At 39.1% G+C, this 23457-nt stretch overlaps 1 protein-coding gene across 1 annotated transcript in view; it reads right to left on the reverse strand.

Annotated features, from left to right (window-relative positions):
- Positions 1-497: 497 nt before the first annotated feature.
- The window catches only part of ELOVL4 (ELOVL fatty acid elongase 4), a 31577-nt gene continuing 8617 nt past the window's right edge, over positions 498-23457 (reverse strand). Inside the window, exons 2-6 of the mRNA XM_068551085.1 lie at positions 9830-10017; positions 8234-8314; positions 5199-5370; positions 4011-4138; positions 498-1695 (exon numbers count right to left, since the gene is read on the reverse strand). Of these exons, the coding sequence (XP_068407186.1) occupies positions 1420-1695; positions 4011-4138; positions 5199-5370; positions 8234-8314; positions 9830-10017 (845 nt within the window). The 3' untranslated portion in view covers positions 498-1419. The remainder of the gene's footprint in view (positions 1696-4010; positions 4139-5198; positions 5371-8233; positions 8315-9829; positions 10018-23457) is intronic.

The following is a 23457-nucleotide window of genomic DNA, read 5'->3' on the forward strand; positions in this document are numbered from 1 at the left end:
AATGATCCCTGTGCAATACCCACTAGCAATTTAACCTATGTAATGAGACACAGTGCAAGTTCTTTCCTAGTGAATTTCCAGTTGTTTTTTTATATTACATGAAACACTTCATTTGTAAATAGAAAATTTAATTTTCTGATTCTGGCTACTCTCCCTTTTGTGTTCATTTTATGTCTTAGCAATTAACACTTTGTAACAATCAAGCACTGAATTTAATGATCTTTAGCACCAAGGAGTCAAGACTATTGCACCAAAATGGGTTTACACTTCATATCTAGTTACAAATAAGATCTTGCAACTTTGTCACAAGAAAAATATCACTCCAAAATTAAACAGGTTAAAAGAGAAGGATAGTTTCACAGAAAAGCTTGCTGGACACTACTTGTAAAAAAAAAAAACACAAAACAGTGTTAGTGAATTTGAAAGTTAATATTAAAATCTACATTAGAGGACTCCTTGATTTTTTAATTAAAATTTATTTAATTTTAAATGTTCTTTCCAACAGAAGAGGTAGGTATATTTCCACATATGAAAAATCAGTAACAGCCACAAATCAAAACAAGGAAAGCCTGATAAAAATCAACATACCCTCTTCTAACAGCACATAAATATAAGTACTTTATGATGTTACTAATAGAGACATGAGTTGTTTCATGTTCCAGACAATAATCTTAATTTTTATAATATATATCTGGTAGTAACAGGAGTATTGAAAGGCTGCCTTTTCATCACAAAAATTGTTTCCCACAGTGATTTGTGCTGCAGGTCACGGTGACCTTTGACTCGCCAGGCAGGAGTTTACTGTAATTCTTATTTTCACCAACGCCATCAACATCAAGCCTCTAAGAGTCTACAGAGATCATCAGATTTTAAAAATTTAATTCCAACCAAAAGGGTATCTTCAGACTAGAGGTGGAGAGATTTGACCACTCCAGTCAGCAAAATGAATTCAAATGTGCACGTTTTAAAGTATCTGCATTTCCAGTATGGGACCAGAAGACGGAAGGTAACTGATTTTCATCAGTAGGTAAGTAGCAATTTAGCCAAAAAAAAAAAAAAAAAAATGCATAAAGACCATGTTTTTGTGATGATCAGTCTGAAGAATGAAGAGACATGAAAACTCTCATACAATGTACACACGAATATGAACAGGGGGAGGGGCCTCCAAAGTCACGTGATGATTGCTTTGGTCTGACAACATCAAGGCTAATAAAAAAAAGTGTTTAAGATAAAAACTTCATAAATAAAACATCCGGGTGTTGTATTTAACACCTTCCTCAATCTAAAGGTTACTAATACATAGAGCGCGTTTGTCTTTTTCTCCCCATCCCCAAACCCTCATTTACTTCTGGTTTCCCTGAAATCTTTTATGAAGAGAGAGCTTCCTCGCTGTCGACACCAGGTAAGGCCCAGTTCACTTTACTCTCCTTTTGCTTTTCCATTTTTCTGCTTTTTTCCATTTTCTACCACTAGGTGGTTTTCTGACTTGTTCACACCGTTTGCTGAAATGCCGTTCGCAGCTGTTTTTCCAGTTTTTGCTTTCTTAGGCTCTTGGTACGTCCGAACGTAGAAGTTAAGGAAGAGACATATGAAGCTGACTGCATAGGCAATGAGAGCCCAGTGCATCCATTTGGGGAAGGGGCAATCGGTGTAAAGGGACAGCGCTGTGTGCCCAATGGTCACGTGGAACTGAACCTGAAAAACAAAACAGCGCGGGTACGTTTACCGTGGGCAGCAAGCAGCTCGTCGCGACCTCAGCGTCTTCCGTGCAGCTAAGACAGGCCCACGCTGTCGCCCCACGGTCCAAGGCTTAAGAGTTCTCTGGTTCCTCCTCACTCAGGCTGCTGCTCAAAGGACATGTCCTCATCTAGGGCTTCCTGCTAAGACCCAGGCACCTCCACCCATAGGGTACCTCCATCCCTTTAACCGAAGGGTTTTGTTTTGTGTGGGTTTTTTCGTTTCATAGGAATTATGTCTTTTGCATCTGCTGACTTCTGGACTGTCCACCTCTCCACTCGTGTACAACTGAGGGCGGGGCTCTGCGTTGGTCTCCATGATTCCCGAGCCCTTGGCCTGGTGTCTGGGCTCAAGGAATTATTTTTTGGATAATGTTGAATAATTTTACCTAATGAGAGGGAATATCAGTGGCCTAAGAGAGGAAAGTAATGGTACTATAGGCTCTTCAACTTTTGTTTTCCTCCCATATTTTAGACTGATTTCTTTCCACAAACTTGTCAGCAAGCCGGTACATATACTTCTAAAAATGAGCTTAACAAAATGGTTCATTACTTGTTTCTTACAGAATAGCAGACAGGTAAATATGCATTTGAAGGGACACAAGCCTTTAAAGACTAAGATTTTTTGGTAAAATTTTGTAGATATTTGAGAATAAGTGTAAAAAGAGTGACTGGTTCTCAACATAAGAATTATGAATTCCATGGTACTAACAAGGGTCAGCTTTTTACAAGATTAACATACACGATTAACTGTTGTGAGAACTTCTCGCTTGGAAATACACTACCCTTCACGAAATTAACATCCTGTTTGGAAAGGGCAATTGTGGTTTCTCTTTAAAGGACAGCATTATCAATATTAATTACTATATTAAATATTAGTTTTAAAATTTATCCCATGTAAGCCCCAAATTTCTATCAGACTGAAAAACTTTAAAAGTTTTCCATGGCAAAATCCAGACTTTAAGAACTTTTGATTTCACAATGGCTTTTAGGACGTGCATCACGGAAGAAGGGTGAGTGTGAGGGGTCGCATCGCTAAAGGACAGTCAGGTGCGGGCTCCAGCAAAGCAGAGATGGAGAGTTCACATGAGTTTTGTCACCTCCTCATTTTCTTGGGACCATCTACTAATTACTGAGAGAAACGAATTACACAAGCTATATAAACGGCTTACACAAAAACTGGAGGAAGGTTCCTGCAGCATTTTACTTACAGATGAATCCTGCACACCCAGCATTTCCCAAAGGTTGTGCTTCCTGTTTGGTTAGCCTTTTGTTTAGAAACTTAAAGCAGAGATGAATAATGTTTCCAAATGTGACTCCACTGATAAAACTGTGTACACGCTATGATTAAAGCAAATTATAATAAATTCCAAGGCTTAAGGATAGCTACCAGGTTGGTTTTGGAGTTCCAGTTTGGTTACTGGGCTAGTGCGTAGCTTGGAAGGTTGCACTGACGCCCCCAGATGCTACAAGAAGTCCTACTGGGGGTAGGTGCTGAGAACTGCCTGCTCTGAAGACTAGCATTTGAGAATACCGAGCTCTGCTCTCTAAGGACTGTGTGTCGGGGAATTAAGAGTTCTCTGGTCCTTGGTCCCTTCCTTTTTTTGAATTGAATTTAATTAATTTTTAATTTTTTGGCCGTGCCACGAGGCATGGAGGATCTTAGTTCCCCAACCAGGGATGGAACTCACGTCCCCTGTAGTGGAAGCATGGAGCCTTAACTGCTGGACCGCCAGGGAAGTCCCCCTTCGCCCCTTCCTTTACCCCACCCTTTCCTTGGCTCTGTGCCTTTCCTACAACTTTCATATTCTAAACGTATGGGATCTGTTCACAAGGATGGAAAAATGGAATAGACAACAGAAAATTTATGTAAGGGCAAGATGAAGAGAGGCAGTAGTAACATTTCAAGTGGAGAAAAAAAAAAAAAGCCGAAGAAAGAAGTTAGATCATTTTTCTAATCATAAATGAGTCTGTGTACTTTGTGGTATGCTTAGGTCTTTACTCATCCATTTCACAGATATGTTTAAAGGATATTTCTCTTAGACAAGAGCTGAGTCTGGTCTTTTAAGGACATTTAAAAAACAAGTGGCCATGACCACTAGGTCTATGAACAGGTAGCTCAGAACCAAACAGTCTCAACTCCTATAGCTGGAGCACAGAGAAAGTCGACTTGGTAACAGAAAATTGCCGAAAATGACTCAGCACTTTACAATTAATTAGATTCAAACATTCTCAGCGTTTCACCAGAAAAAACTTTAGAAGCATTTAACTCACCAGCTGCAGCATGGTCAGGTATTGTTTCCACCAAAGATACTTCTGAATCCATGGGCCAAAGGCAGTTAACCCATAGTATGAGTACATAATCACATGGATGAAGGAATTCAGCTGGGCTCCGAAAAATGCTTTAGAAAAACAGAGGTAATTACAAGATACAGAAACCTGTATTAGGTGATAAACCATTTGAACATAAAATAAATGAATCTACATTATTTTCCAACATTTAATCTTGAGTACAGATGAGGAATAAAAGTTGTAAAATAGTTCTAATGGAAAAAGCCTTCTCTTCAGATCATGCCAAGTATTTTTAAAGTTTAGACTCAGGCTTTTACCATATAAATAAAAAGGGGTATCCTTTAAATGCAAAGGACTTTCAAAGTGGCAAGTTTTCAAATGAGGGTACTCCAGTGGCTTAAGTAGGCCCCAATACAGAACTATTGCCAGTATTACTTTGCACTCTATTACTCTTGGGGAAAAAAAGTCATGGTACATATAATTGTTTAAGCAGATTTGTAAATGTTTCATTATTGCCTTTACATGTGCTGATATACACAGCTACAACAAAATAGTACTTATTTCTTAGTTTTCTAAATAGTTTTCAATGGAAGGTAGCAAGGTGAACGGTACTATTATCTACTGACTTGTACCCTGGGTCCCCATCAAAGGAATGGTCTGTTTACAGCTCAGTGATGTGAATCATCTCCAATGTACAGGCATCTGAAAAGCTGGAGGCAGATCTTGGCCAAACTGTGAATTCAGATTCTCTTCAACACTGAGAAGGCTACACACAATTTCCTTTGAGTAAGAACCAACAGGTGCATTTGGGCCTATCTGAGAGCAGGAGTGGGCTTCGGGCTTGGACAGGAGACAAAGCCTTCAGATTGAGAAGCTGCATCTTGGTATCCTCCGGATCAGAACCACGAGAACTGCTCCCTATCAGAATATAACTTCCTATGTTTGGGATTCGTTTATGCTTATCTCTGGGGTAAATCTTTAGGCGTGAAAGTCGTCACAGATAAAAAGCGAAAGCTCTACTTTCTTCAAGTTTCTTTAAAGTGAAATTAACACAGAAATAATTAACCATGAAAGTAAATTAAATTATAGACCAAGTCAAATTCTCACTACTTTCCATCTTACGTATTTACATAATTTACTACCTGGGGATACGTTCCTGAAAATGCTTACCCTGTCCCCCTGCGACCCACTTAATTCCAATCCACCACAATGTAAACATTGTACAGTGATGATATACGTGAAGGAAGGAGACTTGGTTGTTCTTCTTCCTCAGGATAAAAAACACTGTGTCCAAATACTCAATTCCTTTAGAAATAAAGTACCACCACAGAGCGGCAGCTATCTGTAGAAAGAAAGGGAAAAAAGCATTTTACTAACACCAGAATGACACTATCACATGGTTTTCTACACATTCTAAGTCCTCAACAATCTTCACTGCACAAAATGTAGGCGGCATAGAATCATTTCTGTCTAAGTGGGTGTGAAACCTAGGCATCTATTCACAGGGAAGATAATGGGAAAGAAAGAGTCCAAATCTATATCTACACGGTGCCAACAATTCAGAGAAAATTTTCAGTCTGTTCCATAGCTGGATGTCACCGGTACCCAACTGCTGAATGCAGAGCTGTAAACACTCTCACATTGCTATGATTTTCAACATGGTAGAGAAACTGAGATATTTACTTTGTAAAGGTATTTCACTTGTTCACGCCTAGCCTACATCATACCTCAGAGATTCTTGCAAGTGTGCTTGTGTATCAACTGGGCTCTGTGAGTGTCTGTCTCTCTCTCTCTCTCACTTTAACATATGCAACAAAATACTTAATCACAGTAGTTTTTATTAGGCAGTAAAATCTTTAAAATGATAAATTGCAACAAACAAACACACACAACAAATATTTCTTAGGTCATAAATACAATCCTGCTTACATAAATAAGTCTTTTCTTTTCCTGGGCTCTAATTAAGACACCAGATGGTGCAGAAAGATTACATTACATGCTGAGATTAAAGATCCAAGGACCCAGTGAGAGGTGACCTCTGTATATATGTTTCAAAATATTTTCCAAGAATCCTACTAAAATAGTAACCTAAATTCATCTTTTTTATGCCAAGTATTTTCTATGACATGTGTCCTGTGCACAAATACCAAAGGCAGCGGTACATAACTGAAATCTGTTCATACGCCTCTGTGTGTCAGGGGTTTGGCAGATTCACTCACAGCCAGGCTTAGGCGTTTCGGAGCTGATAGAGACCTTCCTCATTTTATACCTGCACCTGTTGGATGCCATGGGTTTTTGTTTGTCTGCGTTTGGCTTTTTGCTTTTGAAAAACAAAATTACAATTTTAAAGTGTAGGCAAGGAAGAAAGAGAAAGGCCAAAGAAAAAATAGTATTGTATTTACAAACTGAGAATTATTTACTGAATTTGCTTGAGTGATACTATTGTTGAAAATGATAAAGTTGTTTGAAAATAGGCTTGAAATAGGGAATTTCTCACAGCAACACTATATTTAATATTCACTATTATGTTAGTACTTTAAAGTATAACATTTTGGTGCAGCAAACTTTATCTAGAAGGGAAGAGATAATGTCTTATTTCTCCCCCCATCTGGGCCTCTAAATTAGCCACAACTCATGAATAGTAATAAATAATCCTTCTCTTTAGTTTGTAAACTGAATATCTACATCAAAGTGAAGAGATCCTTCTTGGCTACATAACAATGGATACAAAAATGAGTCTTTGGGTAAAACACTTATTCTGCCACATCTCATATTAGAGAGGAGGAGAGAGCCAGGAAATTTTCAAATGCAATCTGCTGCCACTCTGGTTCTTTCACCTACTTGATTTCAGTTCTCACAATAGCTCAATTTTTAAAGAACTGACCGTTTATGCATGCCAGGATGGTAGGCTCACAATGACCAGAGTGGTATTTTTAAAACTTTATCCCCAAAATGTTAGCATGTTGTTTCGTCCAAGGGGTTTACCTAAGTTCACTCCTCACAGAAAGCAAGTCCAGCGCTTTTCCCTTTCCTTCCCCCGACCTGAGCAAGACCAGAGTCAGCGCTCCACCCAGGGGGACGGTTCTCTAGCAAGGTTACCGTAGCCAAGAAATCTATATAAAGGGGCTCCTCTCATTCTCTCTCAGTCGCATCACGGGTCTTAGGTTCTTGTTAACCATTTGTTTACATGACTAGTGTCTGCCTCTCCACCTTTGCTAGAATGTCAGCTCCACAAAGGCAGGGATCCTGTCTGCCTTTCCACCTGGGTCCCCAGGGCCCCTCACACTATCTGCATACAGCAGATGTTCAATACACATTTGCTGAATGAATAAAACCAACATGACAACCAAAAGGGGTGATTTTTCTTTCATCGGCACGTTATATCTCCTAATAGGGAAATGAAGACAGAGACATAAAATGATAACTACATTAAAGCAATTTGGTGTTGGGTCTTGATGAATACTGCTATTTATATTGTCCAACCCCAATGCTAAAGAGCTACTTTTTTCCAAGGGCAGCTACTACAAATTATATTAATACATATATTACATGTAACATAAAACACACACATACATATAACATATGTTATATATGCTATATAAATGTTTCATGTATATGTAATGTTCAATATGAACCATAGTACACAAGAGGAGTTCAATAAATAGTTATCAAAATAAGATAATTTACTGTTTCTTCGACTTGAGTAAAATGGTAATTTTACTGATGTAGGTGACTGCAAAGTAAAATATGATAACATTATATTATTAGTCTACTTTTCTGCAAATATGATAAAAACTGAGTTTATACCTATACAAGTTGTGCTATGCTTAATTTACTAAACATTACATAGCTTATAAGACGTTCGTTCTCCTCAGACTTTCTTAACAAATGAATTCAACTTTCTTTAAGAGTTTCTATTCTTGACCAAAAAAACAAAAGTCTAAAATATCATCTTTATACTAAACATGGAACTTCTTTTTTTATTTTTTTGAGTACTGCATTTTAGTAATCCCACACACCTTCACTCTCACATCACCAAGTGAGAGAAGATACTGGAGGGATGAAAACAGATTTTCACTTATGTACTTTTAAAAAAAAACAATCCAGTACACTTTTACCACTATACTGAAGAATGTTTTTCACAGACTAGGGACTACAATATTAAACCAACTTCTACTGATTAACAGTGTTTTTAAGGTACTTACCCTGACTTCGTGAACGTTATCCGAATAATCCACACTCTGGCAAATATAGCTATATCCTGCATTATATGATCCCATGAGTAACTGGAAAAAGGGAATAATATTTGGAGTAAAGTTTTAGTAGACACAGCATTTATAAGCACTACTTACAATATGCAAACTTCCAAAATATTTTTAAAAGCAATACTGTCTTAAAATTTTTCAATGCATTAAGCATTTAATATGTTGGAATTTCTAAAATTTACTATCTGTCAATTTATTTTAAAATTGAAATCTAAATTTAAAATGACATGTGACATTTGGGCTGAGACAGAGACTATCTACCTCATAATATTAAGAGAAATTGTGATTCACCATGCAGCAAGAGTTGCACGGATTTCTAGTCTTGAACCAGAGTGGGTTGCATCTAACAAATTGGGTAAATAAGTTAAAGTTTTTTATGAAGTTGAGCTTCTGTAGGCTAAGTTGTCAATTAAAGAAAGGTTTTTAAAAGGAGATACTGGGGCTTCCCTGGTGGCGCAGTGGTTGAGAGTCTGCCTGCCAATGCAGGGGACGCGGGTTGGAGCCCTGGTCTGGGAAGATCCCACATGCCGCAGAGCAACTAGGCCCGTGAGCCACAACTACTGAGCCTGCGCGTCTGGAGCCTGTGCTCCGCAACAAGAGAGGCCGCGATAGTGAGAGGCCCGCGCACCGCAACAAGAGAGGCCGCGATAGTGAGAGGCCCGCGCACCGCGATCAAGAGTGGCCCCCACTCGCCGCAACTAGAGAAAAGCCCTCGCACAGAAACGAAGACCCAACACAGCCAAAAATAAATAAATCAATAAAATTTAAAAAATAAAAAAGGAGATACTATTCTTTTTCCTAGCATCACCAGTCCAGTGCTCTGGGTTCACACAGAACGTTAATGAAGAGGCTCTTGGAAAACAAATTCCTTTTGCTCTTACAACCTAAGAAACGGCTGTGCCGATCCAGCCTTTAGGGTTTCCTTTCAAAATGCCATGGACGATTTGCTGCTGCCCAGAAAGGTGGACAGTGGTTAATAGCAACAGCTGTGTAACAGTTAAGTCACTTCACGTCCAACCTATAATACAATGACACCATGTAATAGGCTTTAAACTTGAGATCGGTATTTCACATCTGCATATTTTCATCAGCTACCAAACCTGAAACTGCTGAATAAGAATTATAAACATATAGCTACAACTATTTACTGAGTGCTTAATGTGTTCCAAACACTATGTAAAAATTATCTCACTTATCTCTGATACCCTAGAAGTTAGGTATTATGCCCATCTTACAGATGGGGAAAATGAATCTCAAAAAAGTTAAATAACTTCCAGTGTCAGAAAAGCTAGTAAGGGTTATTTTAGAATCCAGTCTGTCTGCTTCAAAATCCCACTTTAAACAACTGTCTTAAACTTTATATATGTTTCATATTTTTGTTATCCAAAAATGAAAACTGTCAATAACATAAAATTTACTCTTAGAGTAGCTAACATTTATCTTAGGGCACAACATTACAATGATAGTTTTACACATTCTCATTTTTTAATTTGCAATAGACCTGGGGAATTATAAAGTGAACTTTAGTAAACCTACCTCCCTGAAGATAAAAAGGTTGAGCAAAACCATCCCGAAATTATAGATAATGAGCGCTAAACGCATCTGGAAAGGTTCTCGGTCCTTCATCCATTTTGGACCCAGCCACACGAACAGGAGGTAAAGGGTACTTATACAAAGCGTAGGCAATGGGGACTGCATCAGAGGCCAATTTTCCACACGTTTATCTACAGAGAGAACATAAAATTCCTTATACAATAAATGTTCTATAAAATGAACTCGTTAGGAAGCATAATGTTTCAATTTAGTTTTCCTAATTTGACCAAATACAGATTCTTAGAGGCCCAACGGAAATACATGACGTAAAAACCACAGAAACGAGACCAGTTCCTGGGAGTGCCTTTTGAAAATGAAGTTTCATTACGTAAGGCACACATTATATGTTTTACAGAGAACCTCGAGAACAGAAAGAAGAAACAGAGCTCATTGAAAATACAGAAGAGGCTTGGGATGAAAAGTTAATCAAAGGTTTCATAGACAGAAAATAAATACTTTAAGGAGAAACCTGACTTTCGTATTGAACATCTGAAATTTATTAGCACGGTTTGGAAACTGCTCCAACCTATGCCGAAGGCAGGAAAAACGTAGTAAACTGAAGAGGTCTGGAGCGTGGAAGCCGTTCCCCGGAATATTTCTGGATACTGAAGACAAGAGTACAGTTATATGTGTATTAAGTTGAGGATTAAGTTAGGGATCATTACACTCCTGTAACTTATTTAAACAGCAACCACATACTCAAGACATTTTTGTTTTTCCTTGAGAACATGAGTCTACCTTTTTTCCCATGAATATAACCAACTTAAGTACTTTTCTCTAGAGCTATAAATCATTTACCTTACATATGTGTGCGTGTGTGTGTGTGTATATATATATATATATATATAATGTAACATATTATTTCATTTACAATGAATCAGCTGGTTTTAAATTCAAATATGCAACCCTACATCAAATTTATAATAGAATCTTGCCACAAATAAAACATTTCTAAGAGAAGCATGATGATGACATACGAGGTTGACAAAAATTTACATTACAAAAAGACAATGAATTTTTATATTTCTAAAAGCTAAACAGCATTTTAAAGGTTGTGAATCTAATGTCTAGTTTATTCTTGGTAATGCAGAACATTCCTAAGAGAAGCATGATGATGAAATATGAGGTTGACAAAAATTTACATTACAAAAGGACACTGAAGTTAATTTTTATATTTCTAAAAGCTAAACAGCATTTTAAAGGTTGTGAATCTAATGTCTAGCTTATTCTTGGTAACGCAAAACACTTCTATGTTCTATTTTGAGGAAAATAATATTTTTTTTTAAAGTAAAAAAAAAAAACTTATCTTTCAGCCAGTTCCTAAAACCTAGCCTACATGAATTTAACTTAATTGCTCATTACAATGTCCCCCTATTTAAACTGTCAGTTTTACTAAAACTATATATGCAAAATAGCTCTCGGTAAGTTAACTGTCTTTCAATATACTTTATCTAAAAATAAATTAGTCTGTTTCTATATGCTGTCAGCAGAAAATAAGATACAAGACATGAAACACAAATACAAAAATATTTAATCACATAGCTTCCGAAGTTGGGGCGTGACACAATAACCACGGTTTCTATAAAGTAAGAGTTGTTAGAAGGGTGGGATAGTGACTTGAAAAAAAACACATACGAAAACAACAACAACAAAAAAACCAGAAAAACTGAATTTACTTCATCATTTACAGAAGAGGCCTACTCTCTATTCATGGAAATTATGGTTCTGTCATTCAAATCAAAACATATTCCAGAAATAAAAATAAACTAAAGTACTTAAAAGACAAGAGAGTAATCCTCTTACAAGGAGGGAGTGACTTAAAAGATGGGGGGCTGATTTTTGTTGAAGGCACTGTGCCACTACGGTCTTACCAGTGATTGTTCCCTTTTCTTTACTGTCGTCATATTATTCTTCTGTGACCATAACTTTCTATGCCAAAAGCCAACCTAAAACATGGGGTATTCCTCGACTTAGATCTTTATTTTTCTATATTATAGGGGAAAAAAACCCCACCAATACAAACCCCCTAAATCCTAAAGCTTGGCTCTACTTCAGGTCACTAGGGAAGGAGCTGCCGGGGTGCTCCACCCCCATCCACAAACTAGAGAGAGGGCAGATGCTGCTTTTCCCATGGATACAAAGAGCAAAAGGACTCTGTTATGAGAGAATCTATGTAACAAAGACAGGAAGATAAATTCACCTGTAAGGAGACTCTAATTTCTGACATCACGGATTATGTCTTACTCTTATACACACAGAATTCCTCTTGACTTCAAAGGCAGTTCTGAGCAGCAAGCAGGAAAAAACTAGGGAAATGGGGCCAAACTTTCCCCTAAATCAAGAATAAATAAATAAGCTCCTTCTTTCAGATGCACAGTATGAGTAACTCAATCAACAGAGGTATTTAAAGAGACACGAGTAAGAAGCTGCAGGTCTGATAAGATGAAACACTGAGAGAGGCCAAGAGAAGGGTAAAGAGGTGGAGGGGAGCAGATAAGGAGTAGCAGACATATCCAAGAAGGTACAGGAGGCTCCATCAGTAAATAGTCGGGCTGAGTTTCAATGCCAGCTCTGTAGCTGTGGGTAGGACCTTAAGGGCATAATCGGTCCTCATCTCCTGATGGAGAGATGAAGGGGAACTAGATTAGTGCTTCTCCAACTTTAATGAGGACAAGAATTACCTGGGGGCACAGTTACAATGCAGGTTCTGACTCAGCAGCTCAGGGTACAGCCCATTTTTAAGAAGATTCTACATTTTCTAGGAAGTTCCAACTGACTCTACGCCAAGAGCGTCATGGACCGTCCTTGAGTATCAGAAAACTAGGGGATCCCTTGGGATTTTTTTTTAAACTTTTGAAAATTGTTACTTTTTAAAATAACAATTAGGAGGAAGAATGGAATTGAAGGTAAGGAAAACTGGATTAAGAAAATATGCAGTTTCCGCTGGCCAGGGGACCCACTTCTCACAGCCAGAGTCCCTGCACGTGTGTTCCCTTACAGGGCATCACACGGTCCTGTAAACTTCCTTAAACTGCCATCTCCCTCAAGGCCGGGGCTGGGTACCTCACTCTTGTATTACCAGGCCTGTTGAGGCGCCTGAACATTTATTTGATGAATAAATGAGGAGTAGATCATTTTTTTTTCATATTAGTCCTTTATTGTCTATCCCTTCAGTGAAACCCAACAGTACAGTTACTGATAGTCGAGGTTTCTTCAGAGTCCAGCAACCCTTCCCCACAGCTCTTCCCAATCCTCCTCCATGTCGGCTCACGGCTTTAACCTGAAGTCAGTCAACAGCACCTCACCCCAGTACTGAGTGAATGTGTGCTCCATGGGGCTCAATGTCTTTACCACATTGCTTTCTCCAGGGAAAAAACACAACACCCAACAATGCAAGTCACGCCTTCACTTGACAACCACTTAACAGAGCCCTACGCCCAGCCTATAAAAGGTGACATTTCACACCGTATCCATCTCAGATTAGCCCTCCAGTTTACAAGGGTCAGAGAGCTCTCAAAAATTCCACCCCCAATGATTATCACAGAAGTTGTAGCCATTGTCAGCAACGTGAATCACAGTACAATAGCAACTTCCACTCTGTGATAACATTTGCATGAAATTTCTCCACGTCTTTGCAGTTATCTGTGTCTTTCTGAATTTGTGTGCATTAATATTTCTATCTGACAAGATAGCCTACACTTCTTTTACATGTTCTCTTTTCCACGAAAAAGAAGGACTGAGTAGGTCACAATAGTATCAAACAATGATACAAAAATTCACCATTACTAAACAGTCCTCCAAGTCCTGAACCAAAAACAAGTGATGGCAGATTAGAACAGTAAAGAAAAACCACGAGTACTGAAGCTTTACCTATTTTATATTAATAATGAACTATTTTATATAAAATAATGAATTATCCAGCTTTTCATTAACACAAATGTTTAAATGACATTTTTTATATGTTGCCTTTCTTCTAAGAAAGATGTGTGCACTTGCTTACCTTTTTCTTTTGGCTTTTTTCCAGTTTTATTGAGAAACAATTGACATACATCACTGTATAAGATTAAGGCGTATAGCATGATGGCTTGATTTACATAGATTGTGACATGATGACCACAATAGGTTCAGCTAACATCCATCTTCTCATATAGAGAAAATAAAAAGAAAAGAAAGAAGAAAAAAAGGAAAACATTTTTCCTCCTTGTGATGAGAACTCTTGGATTTACTCTAACAACTTTCCTATATACCACGCGGTGGTGTTAGCTACTGTCCTCAAGTCGTACACCGAATCCCTAGTGCTTATCTCATAACCAGAAGTCTATACCTTTTGACCACCTTCCTCCAATGCCCCATCCCATCACCTTCCACCTCTGGTAACCATAAGTCTGACCTCTCCTCCTGAGTTTGGTGTTTTTTTTTTAATAACCTTTTGAAGGTAAATTAAATCCTCTATTCATTTGAGTTACACTGAATCCAAATGTAGATTACGCATATTAGAGTAAAAGAAGATATATTTCTGGTACACTGTCAATACCCTACTCCTACACAGCTATGGGTGGGATTCCATACCATGAATTTATTAGGAAAAAAAAAAAGAAAAATTCTGTTGAAACCCTATCCCTCCTGCCACCACTGAAGTCAAATTCTGTCATCAAGGAATACCAAGATTCAAATGGGTTTCACGTAACACTCTTGGGAATTCTCTCTTTGAAAAGCTCTTCTTTTTGGTGGGGGTGTGGGGGAATCAATATGGTAGAAATATAAATTGGACTCCAGTCGATCTGTTTGCCAAATTGTCTTCTTTCTATATTTTATATTATTAATATGTTTATTAACAGGTCTATGCCTTTATATCTTGATGATTTTGCTCTCATTTTTGGGCCTATTTATTAACAATTTTAAGCCTTTCATGTTGCATGGAAGACTTGATCTAAACTAGATGTGAAGAATTTTAGATTTAGAAATGATCCCTTTATCTCAGAAATGAGATTCAGAGAGGCCAAGAGACTCCTGTGGCCCAACAGCTCTTCCAGGGCCACTCAGTCACCACACCCACTCATTTTAAGGGAGAAATGCTCCCATCAATTTCTTCCTAAATTATAGGTTTAAAGAAAATTTTCAAACAGAATTGTGACTATCCATCATGTTCCTTCAGGAGAAAGAAAACAAGAGGGACCTGCAAAAGTCCCCTTAGCAGAAAGAAGGACAAGAAAGAAACAAACCAAGGCTCACGCTTTCACGGGTGGTGCATCTGGCAGACCTGGTTGGGGGATCGTGATGCTTTGGAAGACATGACACTAAATGCTGGGGAAGGACCGAGGATGTCTAGCCTGGAAAAAAGGAGGCCTCATCAAATACTAAAGAGATATCAGATTTATGCTCTATTGCCAGAGAACCAGTGAGAAGAGCTTTAGGGAAATAAATTACACCTAAATTCAGAACATTTCTAACCATGAGGTCTCTTTTTCTGTAAGTAGAAAAGCTGTCTCCCTTGGTAATGAGTTCCCTCTCTGAGTTTTAATGTTAAGCAAACCTAAAGCTAAATATTATAGCAAGTCAAGTTTAGGAGCAAGAAACTTTATTTCAATAATAAGAATTCCTAAGACACATTACCTTAACCTTCCAGACCCTTAAGAGTTAACTTCTTTCTCAGGAAATAGTTTCCATTTAGAACATTTTGACTGTCTCATAAAGCTCATGCCGAGTGGGACTGATTTATTTACAAACATTAGTCTGGTCAGCAATCACACAATTTTATCCATGTTAAAAGGCCATGGAATGGTTACACAACTGTATGCGTCTGTCAGAACTCACAAACTGATCCTCGGAAAGAGTTCATTTTATCATGTGTAAATTATACCTTTATTTTTAAAATGGGAGGAAAAATGGTCCATCTGAAGTGGGGCTTCCCTTGAACACCCTCCACCAATAGTCTTTTATTCTTTTCCTGATTTATATCTTAAAATCATCCAGCACGGTATATAGAACAGCTTTTCAAGTCAGACCCTCCATCCCTTTTGAGCTAAGTGATTTGCAACAGGTTATTTGGCCCCTGACCTCTCAGAATTCGCCAGCTATTAGAGGAAACAGACATGAAAAATCAATTGCTTTGCAGGACGATGACAGCAATGTCAGAGGCCAGTCTGAGAACAGTGGCAGGACAGGAGAGAGGCGACGAGGGCAACTTCCAGAGCTGACATCTGAACTGTTCCTTGAAGAAAAGAGGAGGGACTTGCCAAGCAGACAGGGAGGGCCGAAGGCTTTCTTGCAGAGAGAACCATATGTATAAAGAGCCCCAAATCAAGAGATAAAGCACTTATTTTGTAAACTAAGCAGGCCTGAGGTAGAGCATATATACAAGGAAAGATGGCAGGAAATGACTAGAGATTTATAGGTCAGATCAGACCTGGGAGAGTCTCACAAACTATGCTGAAGACGCTGGAACTTATCCTGTAGATAATGGGGAGATGCTTCATTGGTTAGAAACAGGAGACCACATTCGGCTTTTAGCAGATCATGACGGAGGCAGTGGGAGATGGACTGAAGGGGAAAGGCAGGGAAACCAGCTGGATCAGTGGTTCCCAGGTATCTGGCTGTTGCTAGGCTGCCCACAGAAGGATCATCTGCTTGTTAAAAATATAGATTCCTAGGCTCCACCCCAGTGTCTACTGAATCAACATCTCTGCGGGGGGGGGGGGGCAGCACTACGACGTCAGAGTTCCCCTGGTGATGCTGATGGGAAGCCAGCCTTGGAGACCACTATAATGCAAGAAATGAGGGAAACCTGGATTCGGGGGCTGCACTGGTGATGGAAAAGATAGGCAGATATGAAAGTCACAGGGGCACAATCTACAGACGTGGTGGTTGACATGGACGTGAGAGGTGAGAGTGAAAGAAAAGTTCAGGATTACCCCCAGATTTCTGACTTGCCTGGTGGCCCAGATGGTAAAGTCATGGATCCAGGACAGAGCATAAAGGAAGAGGAGCAGATCTGGAAGGAGATGATAAGGTGCATTTTTTAAAAATTAATTAATTAATTTATTTTGGGCTGCACTGGGTCTTCGTTGCTGCGCGCGGGCTTTTCTCTAGTTGCGGCGAGCAGGGGTTACCCTTCGTTGCGGTGCACAGACTTCTCATTTCTCACTGCAGTGGCTTCTCTTGTTGTGGAGCACGGGCTCTAGGCGTGTGGGCTTCAGTAGTTGTGGCACGCGGGCTCAGCAGTTGTGGCTCGCGGGCTCTAGAGCACAGGCTCAGTAGTTGCGGCGCGTGGGTTTAGTTGCTCCGCGGCATGTGGGATCTTCCCGGACCAGGGCTTGAACCCGTGTCCCCTGCATTGGCAGGCGGATTCTTAACCACTGTGCCACCAGGGAAGTCCGATCAGGTGCATTTTTAAGCAGCTTGTGTTTGAAGCACTCATGGGACACCTAGGTGGAGGTATCCAGTAGGCTCTGGAGCTGCAGATGACTGCCGGGGCTGCAGACGCACAGGGGAGTCACCGGCAATGAGAACCCCAGCAGAAGTTCAGGTCACAAGGGAAAGAGCGCATAGAACGAGAGAATAAAAGGAACAAAGATTGAACCCTGGGGGACACTTAAGGGAAGAGTGGGATCCGTGGCTGCGAAGCAACCAGAAAGGAAGGAAAAGAGAAAATGATGTTGTGAGGACCAAGAAAGGACGGTGTTTTGAAATCGATGGGGTGGGCGACAGACTCTATGGATGGAGAGTCAACTGTTCTCTCCTCTTCTTTTTAATGAGGAAATCATAACCATCTCACAGGGTGGATGGGCGATGGTTAAACGGGAGAGTTCCCAGCACATGTGGACACCGCAAAGCCCTTCCTTCCACTGCACCCCGTTCCCTCTGCACCCGCGCCTCCACTCAGGCGTGTCCTACGTCAGGGATCATCTGAGCCCCTCCCGCTAAGAGTCAAGCCCTTCGATGTCTTCCAGGTCTTTTCTTCCTGAACTAGAGGAGTTCCCTAGGTTCTGGATATGGGCATTCAAGTCAGACTAGCAGCCTGACAACCCCAGCTTCCTCATTTAGCAGCTGCATAAGCCCCAGCAAGTCACCTAGTCTCGCTGGCCTTACGGGTGATGACAGGGCTGTCGGGAGGAATCAGACACTGCATGTAGAGTGTCTGACGCAGAATTAGAGCTCAATACGTGTCAGCACTGTCATTATTACTCACGATAATCAAACCACTGAATCCTCCTCCGTCCCAAGAGAAGAGTTAAACCAAATTAAAGAAAAATTACCATCAGTAATTCATCTTAGGAGAAGAGTTTAAAGTGAGAAGACAGAATATTTTTTAACTTATATACTGAGAATACAGCACATTTTGTAATTTATTCAGGAGAGCAAATACATAGCAAGTCTAACTCTAAATTTTTAATTATTTGGAAAAAAAGGTGTGTTTTTTAAAAAAAAATCTCCTTTTTAAGAAAATGTAAACCAGATTTTAATAAATAATAGAATATTTATAGTCCAATAGTTTTCAAGTAACCCAAGTCCTTAGAAACGTCTACTTATATACAAAGAAGAGTAATTGATTCTTACAACAAACTATCACTATATATATTAAAGCAACTTCCTAAAAATTGCTATAGGCCTCCTCTTTCTTTGAAAGGCTTATTTCTTTTAAAGCTTTTTAGAACTCAGGATTTCTACCAGTGAGAATGGACTTTCTTCCCCAAGTAGTCTAAGCTGGTCATCATCTCCCAAAAGAAAAATTAGTAAAAATTTTAACGTTTAGAAGATCCAAATTCCTAGAATTAACAAGAAAGGGCACACGAGTACAGGAGGAAACAATGCTAGGTGGGTGATGACCTGGGGAGTCACACGAGGCAGAGGGAGTGTGGCACAGGGCAAGCAAGGGACAAGACCGGAATGAAGAACAGCTGGATTCCAGCTCTGTCGGTCATTTCCTAGCCCATGACACCTATGAACCTGAAACTCTCTGAGCCACAGTTTCCTCCTATGTATTAATAAAATGTGTGGGGGCGGGGATGATAAGATTCCCCAAATCACAGAGCTGCCTTGAGCTTCCAACGAAAAAACCCTCCGTAGGAAGCCTCTCCAACACGAACCCTTTTTGCACGCTTGAAAGTATTAGATGTGTATTTCTTTTGAAACTTTTAAAGCACACTGTGATTGCCTCTATATGCCATGCAACTGTGCTGTCACTGTCTGCTTAAGTGTGTCCCACACCAGGCGGGACAGGGGTTGCATGTGCTAAGTGCACAGCTACAAAGGCTCCCAGAGTGGCTGCACCCAGCAAATGGCCGAGGCCGAGCGCAATGGAGGCCACCAAGTGTCTAGAAAATAGATGCTGTTATTGTGGCTACTGCTACTGTGAGCGTAGCGATGCAAGACATTTCTTCTTCTTCTTTTTTTTTTTTTTACTGAAGTAGAGTCGACGTACAATGTTGTACCAATCTCCGCGGCACGGCACGGTGAGCGTCACACGTGTATACATTCTCGACATTCAAGGCATTTCTAAACCGCCCTTTTCATTCTGGGAAAATGAGCAAGAGTTATTGATCAATATCGTTCTAAAAGAAATACAAAGTCCCTGCTGGGGTAAATAAATAAATAAATAACTAGGGTTCTCTTAAGTAAATTTTAAAATCAGTAGCTTAAGAATATTTAAAAATTCTTCTTTTTCCATCGTAGTTCATAGTAGCAGATTACCCAAAACATTAAGAAAACTCCATTCTCCTGCTATTCAAAGTGTGGTCCCTGCAACAACAGAAAAGCACCTCTTGGAAGCTTACTGGAAATGCAGAATCTCAGGCCCCACTCCAGACTTATTAAGCCAGAGCTGTATTTTGATTAGATTCCCAGGTGATTAACACATTGAAGTCTCAGAAGAACTGCTCTAGCCTACTCAGAGGTGTGGGCCTACTTTATATAATATATAATCAAGTCATGTAAGTTTGATTTATTTGTTCCTAGAGCCTACCTGAATAAATCAGCCACTTCTTTTTTTCTAACAACATCTGCCTCTATTTAACCTCCCATAAACAAAAGAAAAACACAAGTCCAACAACCAACTAGAGACATGGAGTAGCTTTGGGAGTACAGTCAAGACATCAAGAAGTATATACTATACATTATTCTCTATAACTAGTCACCCCTCCTTAATAAGTTAGAACCAACAGTTGCAAATCAACTCCATGTTTTTTAACACCTGGCAGCTAATCACTAATATTCAGGTGATATTGCTATAAATCCATTTGCCTCTACTGACTATGCAAAAACAACAGTGATTCCATGTCACGCTGTACACTAAAAGCACCCCAAAGAGAAACTGCAGTCTTTTTCTGAAGGAGGTAGTCAATGTCTTCCTCCATTTATTATAAATATCATGAGGGCCGGGGCTACAGCCTTTATTCCTTGATGTATCTTTATAACAATGCCTTCGAACATTTGTTAAAAGAAATTTTTAATGAAAAACGTAGATTACTGTTGTCAAGAAGAGTTTGAGAAAGATCTTATCTCTGTGACAAGGATAAACTAAATACCACCGTGAGGTCTCTTCTAGGTCCTAGTCGAAAATGTGATGCTTAATATATTCTCCAAGCCAAGGGAGAGCTGGGGTTATCAGTGAGGTGAAAAAGGCAGAAGCAGAGGAGAAAGGTCTTCACACAACTGGATACAAGGGGACAGGTAACCATCTAAGACTTACTGTAGAAATGAAACATTCTGAAGGTGCTGGAGGACTGAGGGATGAGTTTCCTACTGAGTCAGGGTGATGAACCGGGGGAATGTCTGTCTGCTTTAACCCCCCGTGTGCTCAGGGAAGAGGATGCTGGTTTGAGTTTGGAAGAACACCTGGATGAATGGAAGGAAAGGGCAGCTCTTGCAGAATTCAGATGTAAACCAGGCAGAGGCTGAGCTTAAAAAGACCGAAGGTCAGAGTGTGATGGGCAGATAGGAGGGAGCAGAGGTCATCACCAGTAAGGCCAGGGTGAGTTGCGGGGTCTGAGGAAGCAAATGGCCAGCACATAGTTTTATGAACTCAGCTGTATAATACTCACCCAAGAGCCTGAAAGAATGGAGAAAGGAGTTAAAAAGCAGGAAAAAAAAAGAATTTTGATTCGAAGTTCGCCTGAACAGAGAACACAATAAAGGTAGAAAGTGAGAGAAATTATAAAATTTCCCCTAGGCTGCAGATAAATAGGGACAGATCCAGAAGCTTCAAAGGAGAAAAGCCAATAACATGGATGAGGTGAGTGAATCAATGTGTGATGTGACCTGAAGACCGATTACTCTGAGGTTTCATCTGGGAGGGTTAGTCCTGGATGGAATAAGGTCTGGTCAGTCTACTCGCTTAGAAAATAGGGACGGTAACAATACCGAGCCCAAAGGAGTAGGAGGATAAAATGTAACAACACAAACCAAGCACTGGACACAGAGCCTGGCACACAGTGAGCATTCGATCAATGTTCACTGTGATGACTGAGCAATAAAACAGTATTTGCTGGATGTAATGATTCCAGTATAGGATCATTATGGACTATAAAATGCTGTAATATGCATTTTGTACACCTTATGTTATTTAATGTTCACAGCATGCCTATGAGGTAGGTATTATTTAACAACTCTATGATGAAGAAATAGGCTTAAATATACATATATATATGATATAGAAGAATGATGCCTCGTATACGAGAAGCCAAGACAGAAAGAATGCAGATAAGTACTTTCCCTCTCACCCCATTTTCACGTTTTGCTGGGCTTCTGAGAAAAAGCAGTCATAAAACACCCTCCCTGTGCTAATCGGAGAGATCCAAGTCCAGACATCACCCTTAGTGCTGCCAACGTTCCTGAGGCTTTAAGAAAACTGAAATGGTGATTCCCTTTAACAAAAAAAGATTGAGAAACTACTGGACAATGTATGTGCATTTTAATGGGCACTTGAGCCAAGACCTTCTTTGCTCACAGTTCTATTAGCTGATCCATGGTCAATTCTTAATTAATTCCTCTTCAATAATTAACAGTAGTTTCCAGTTGCTGCATTATGAAATTTGGCAAACACGTTCATAATTCCCTTTGAATATACTTTTCTTACGGTCCTAGCTAGTCCATAATATGGAAGTCAACTTCACCTTCTCAGGCTAATCACCACTCTTTATATTTTAGATATATATTCATATACACACACACACACACACACACATATATATATACACATTTATGTATATTTATTTATATATAAATACATTTATATATAAATAAATACATATAAATATATTTGTATAAAGGTATAAAAACATTTATACCTTTATATAAATAAGTGTATATATTATATGTATATATTTATTTATAAATATTATAAATATTTATATATTTATATATATTTATTTAGTTATATATACATTTAGATATATATTCATATATACACATTTATGTATATATATTTATCTATGTATATTTATTTATAAATACATGTATATATAACTACATATACATATATTTATATAAATGTATATATTATATATATATTTATATATTTATAAATAAATATATAAATATTTATGTTTATATATATTTATTTAGCTATGTATACATTTATATAAATAAAAATCACTTTTTAGTTTACTCTCATATGACAGCACTTACAGAACCATTAAGCATTTCAGATGCTTTCCTTTAGATTACCTCTGGTGGTATTATGACTTTGTTCAGATTTAGCATTCTAAATACTATGTCCATAAGAAAGCAGTACAAGAGAAGGTAAAATAAGAGAAGGTACACAGGTCAGAGGACGCCGCTCTCCTGCTGGGTGAGCGTGATGGGAGACGAGAGCACTGGGCGAAGAGAGGAAACAACCTCTTTCGACCCATTTCCACGACACTGTCATCTGCAAGTTGTTTAACTTCTAAACTCATGGAAATATCACTGCCTGCCAGGCCTACTCCCCGAGGTGTGAGGTTCTTGGTAATACTGTAAAACGAAATACAAAGCCAAGGTTGTCCTCCTTGTTCTTTGCTACTGTCTAGCTACGTGGGTACTTTTTTTTTAAGCAACAGCTATGCGTACTCTACAAAGAAAACCATTTTACGGTAAGCTGAAAAAATAAAATAGAAGAATCAACTGTTTCGGCACTGAACACCGAAGAAAGATTATTTCTAGAGGTGCTATATTAATTGTATAACATATGAAATTCCTTTTTTTTTTTTTAGTTGTAGTAAAAAACACATGAACTTTACCGTCTCAATAATTTTTCAGTGTACATTTCATTAGTGTTACTTCATTAGTGTTACTTATATTCACACTTGTGCGACCAACCTCCGCAGCTTTCTCATCTTGCAAAACTGAAACCTGGTACCCATTAAACAACTCCCTATCTCCCCCTCTCCCCAGCCCCCGGCAACCACCACACTACACTGCTTCTATGAATTTGACTACTGTAGAGACCCCATATAAGTGGAATCACCAGTATTCGTCTCTTTGTGACAGGCTTATTTCACTTAGCATAATGTCCTCAAGGTTCATCCATGTTGTAGCTTGCGTCAGACTTTCCTTCCTTTTTAAGGCTGAATAATATCCCACTGTATGTATATATC

Source organism: Eschrichtius robustus, chromosome 9, assembly GCF_028021215.1.
Source record: "Eschrichtius robustus isolate mEscRob2 chromosome 9, mEscRob2.pri, whole genome shotgun sequence".
Lineage (NCBI taxonomy): Eukaryota > Metazoa > Chordata > Mammalia > Artiodactyla > Eschrichtiidae > Eschrichtius > Eschrichtius robustus.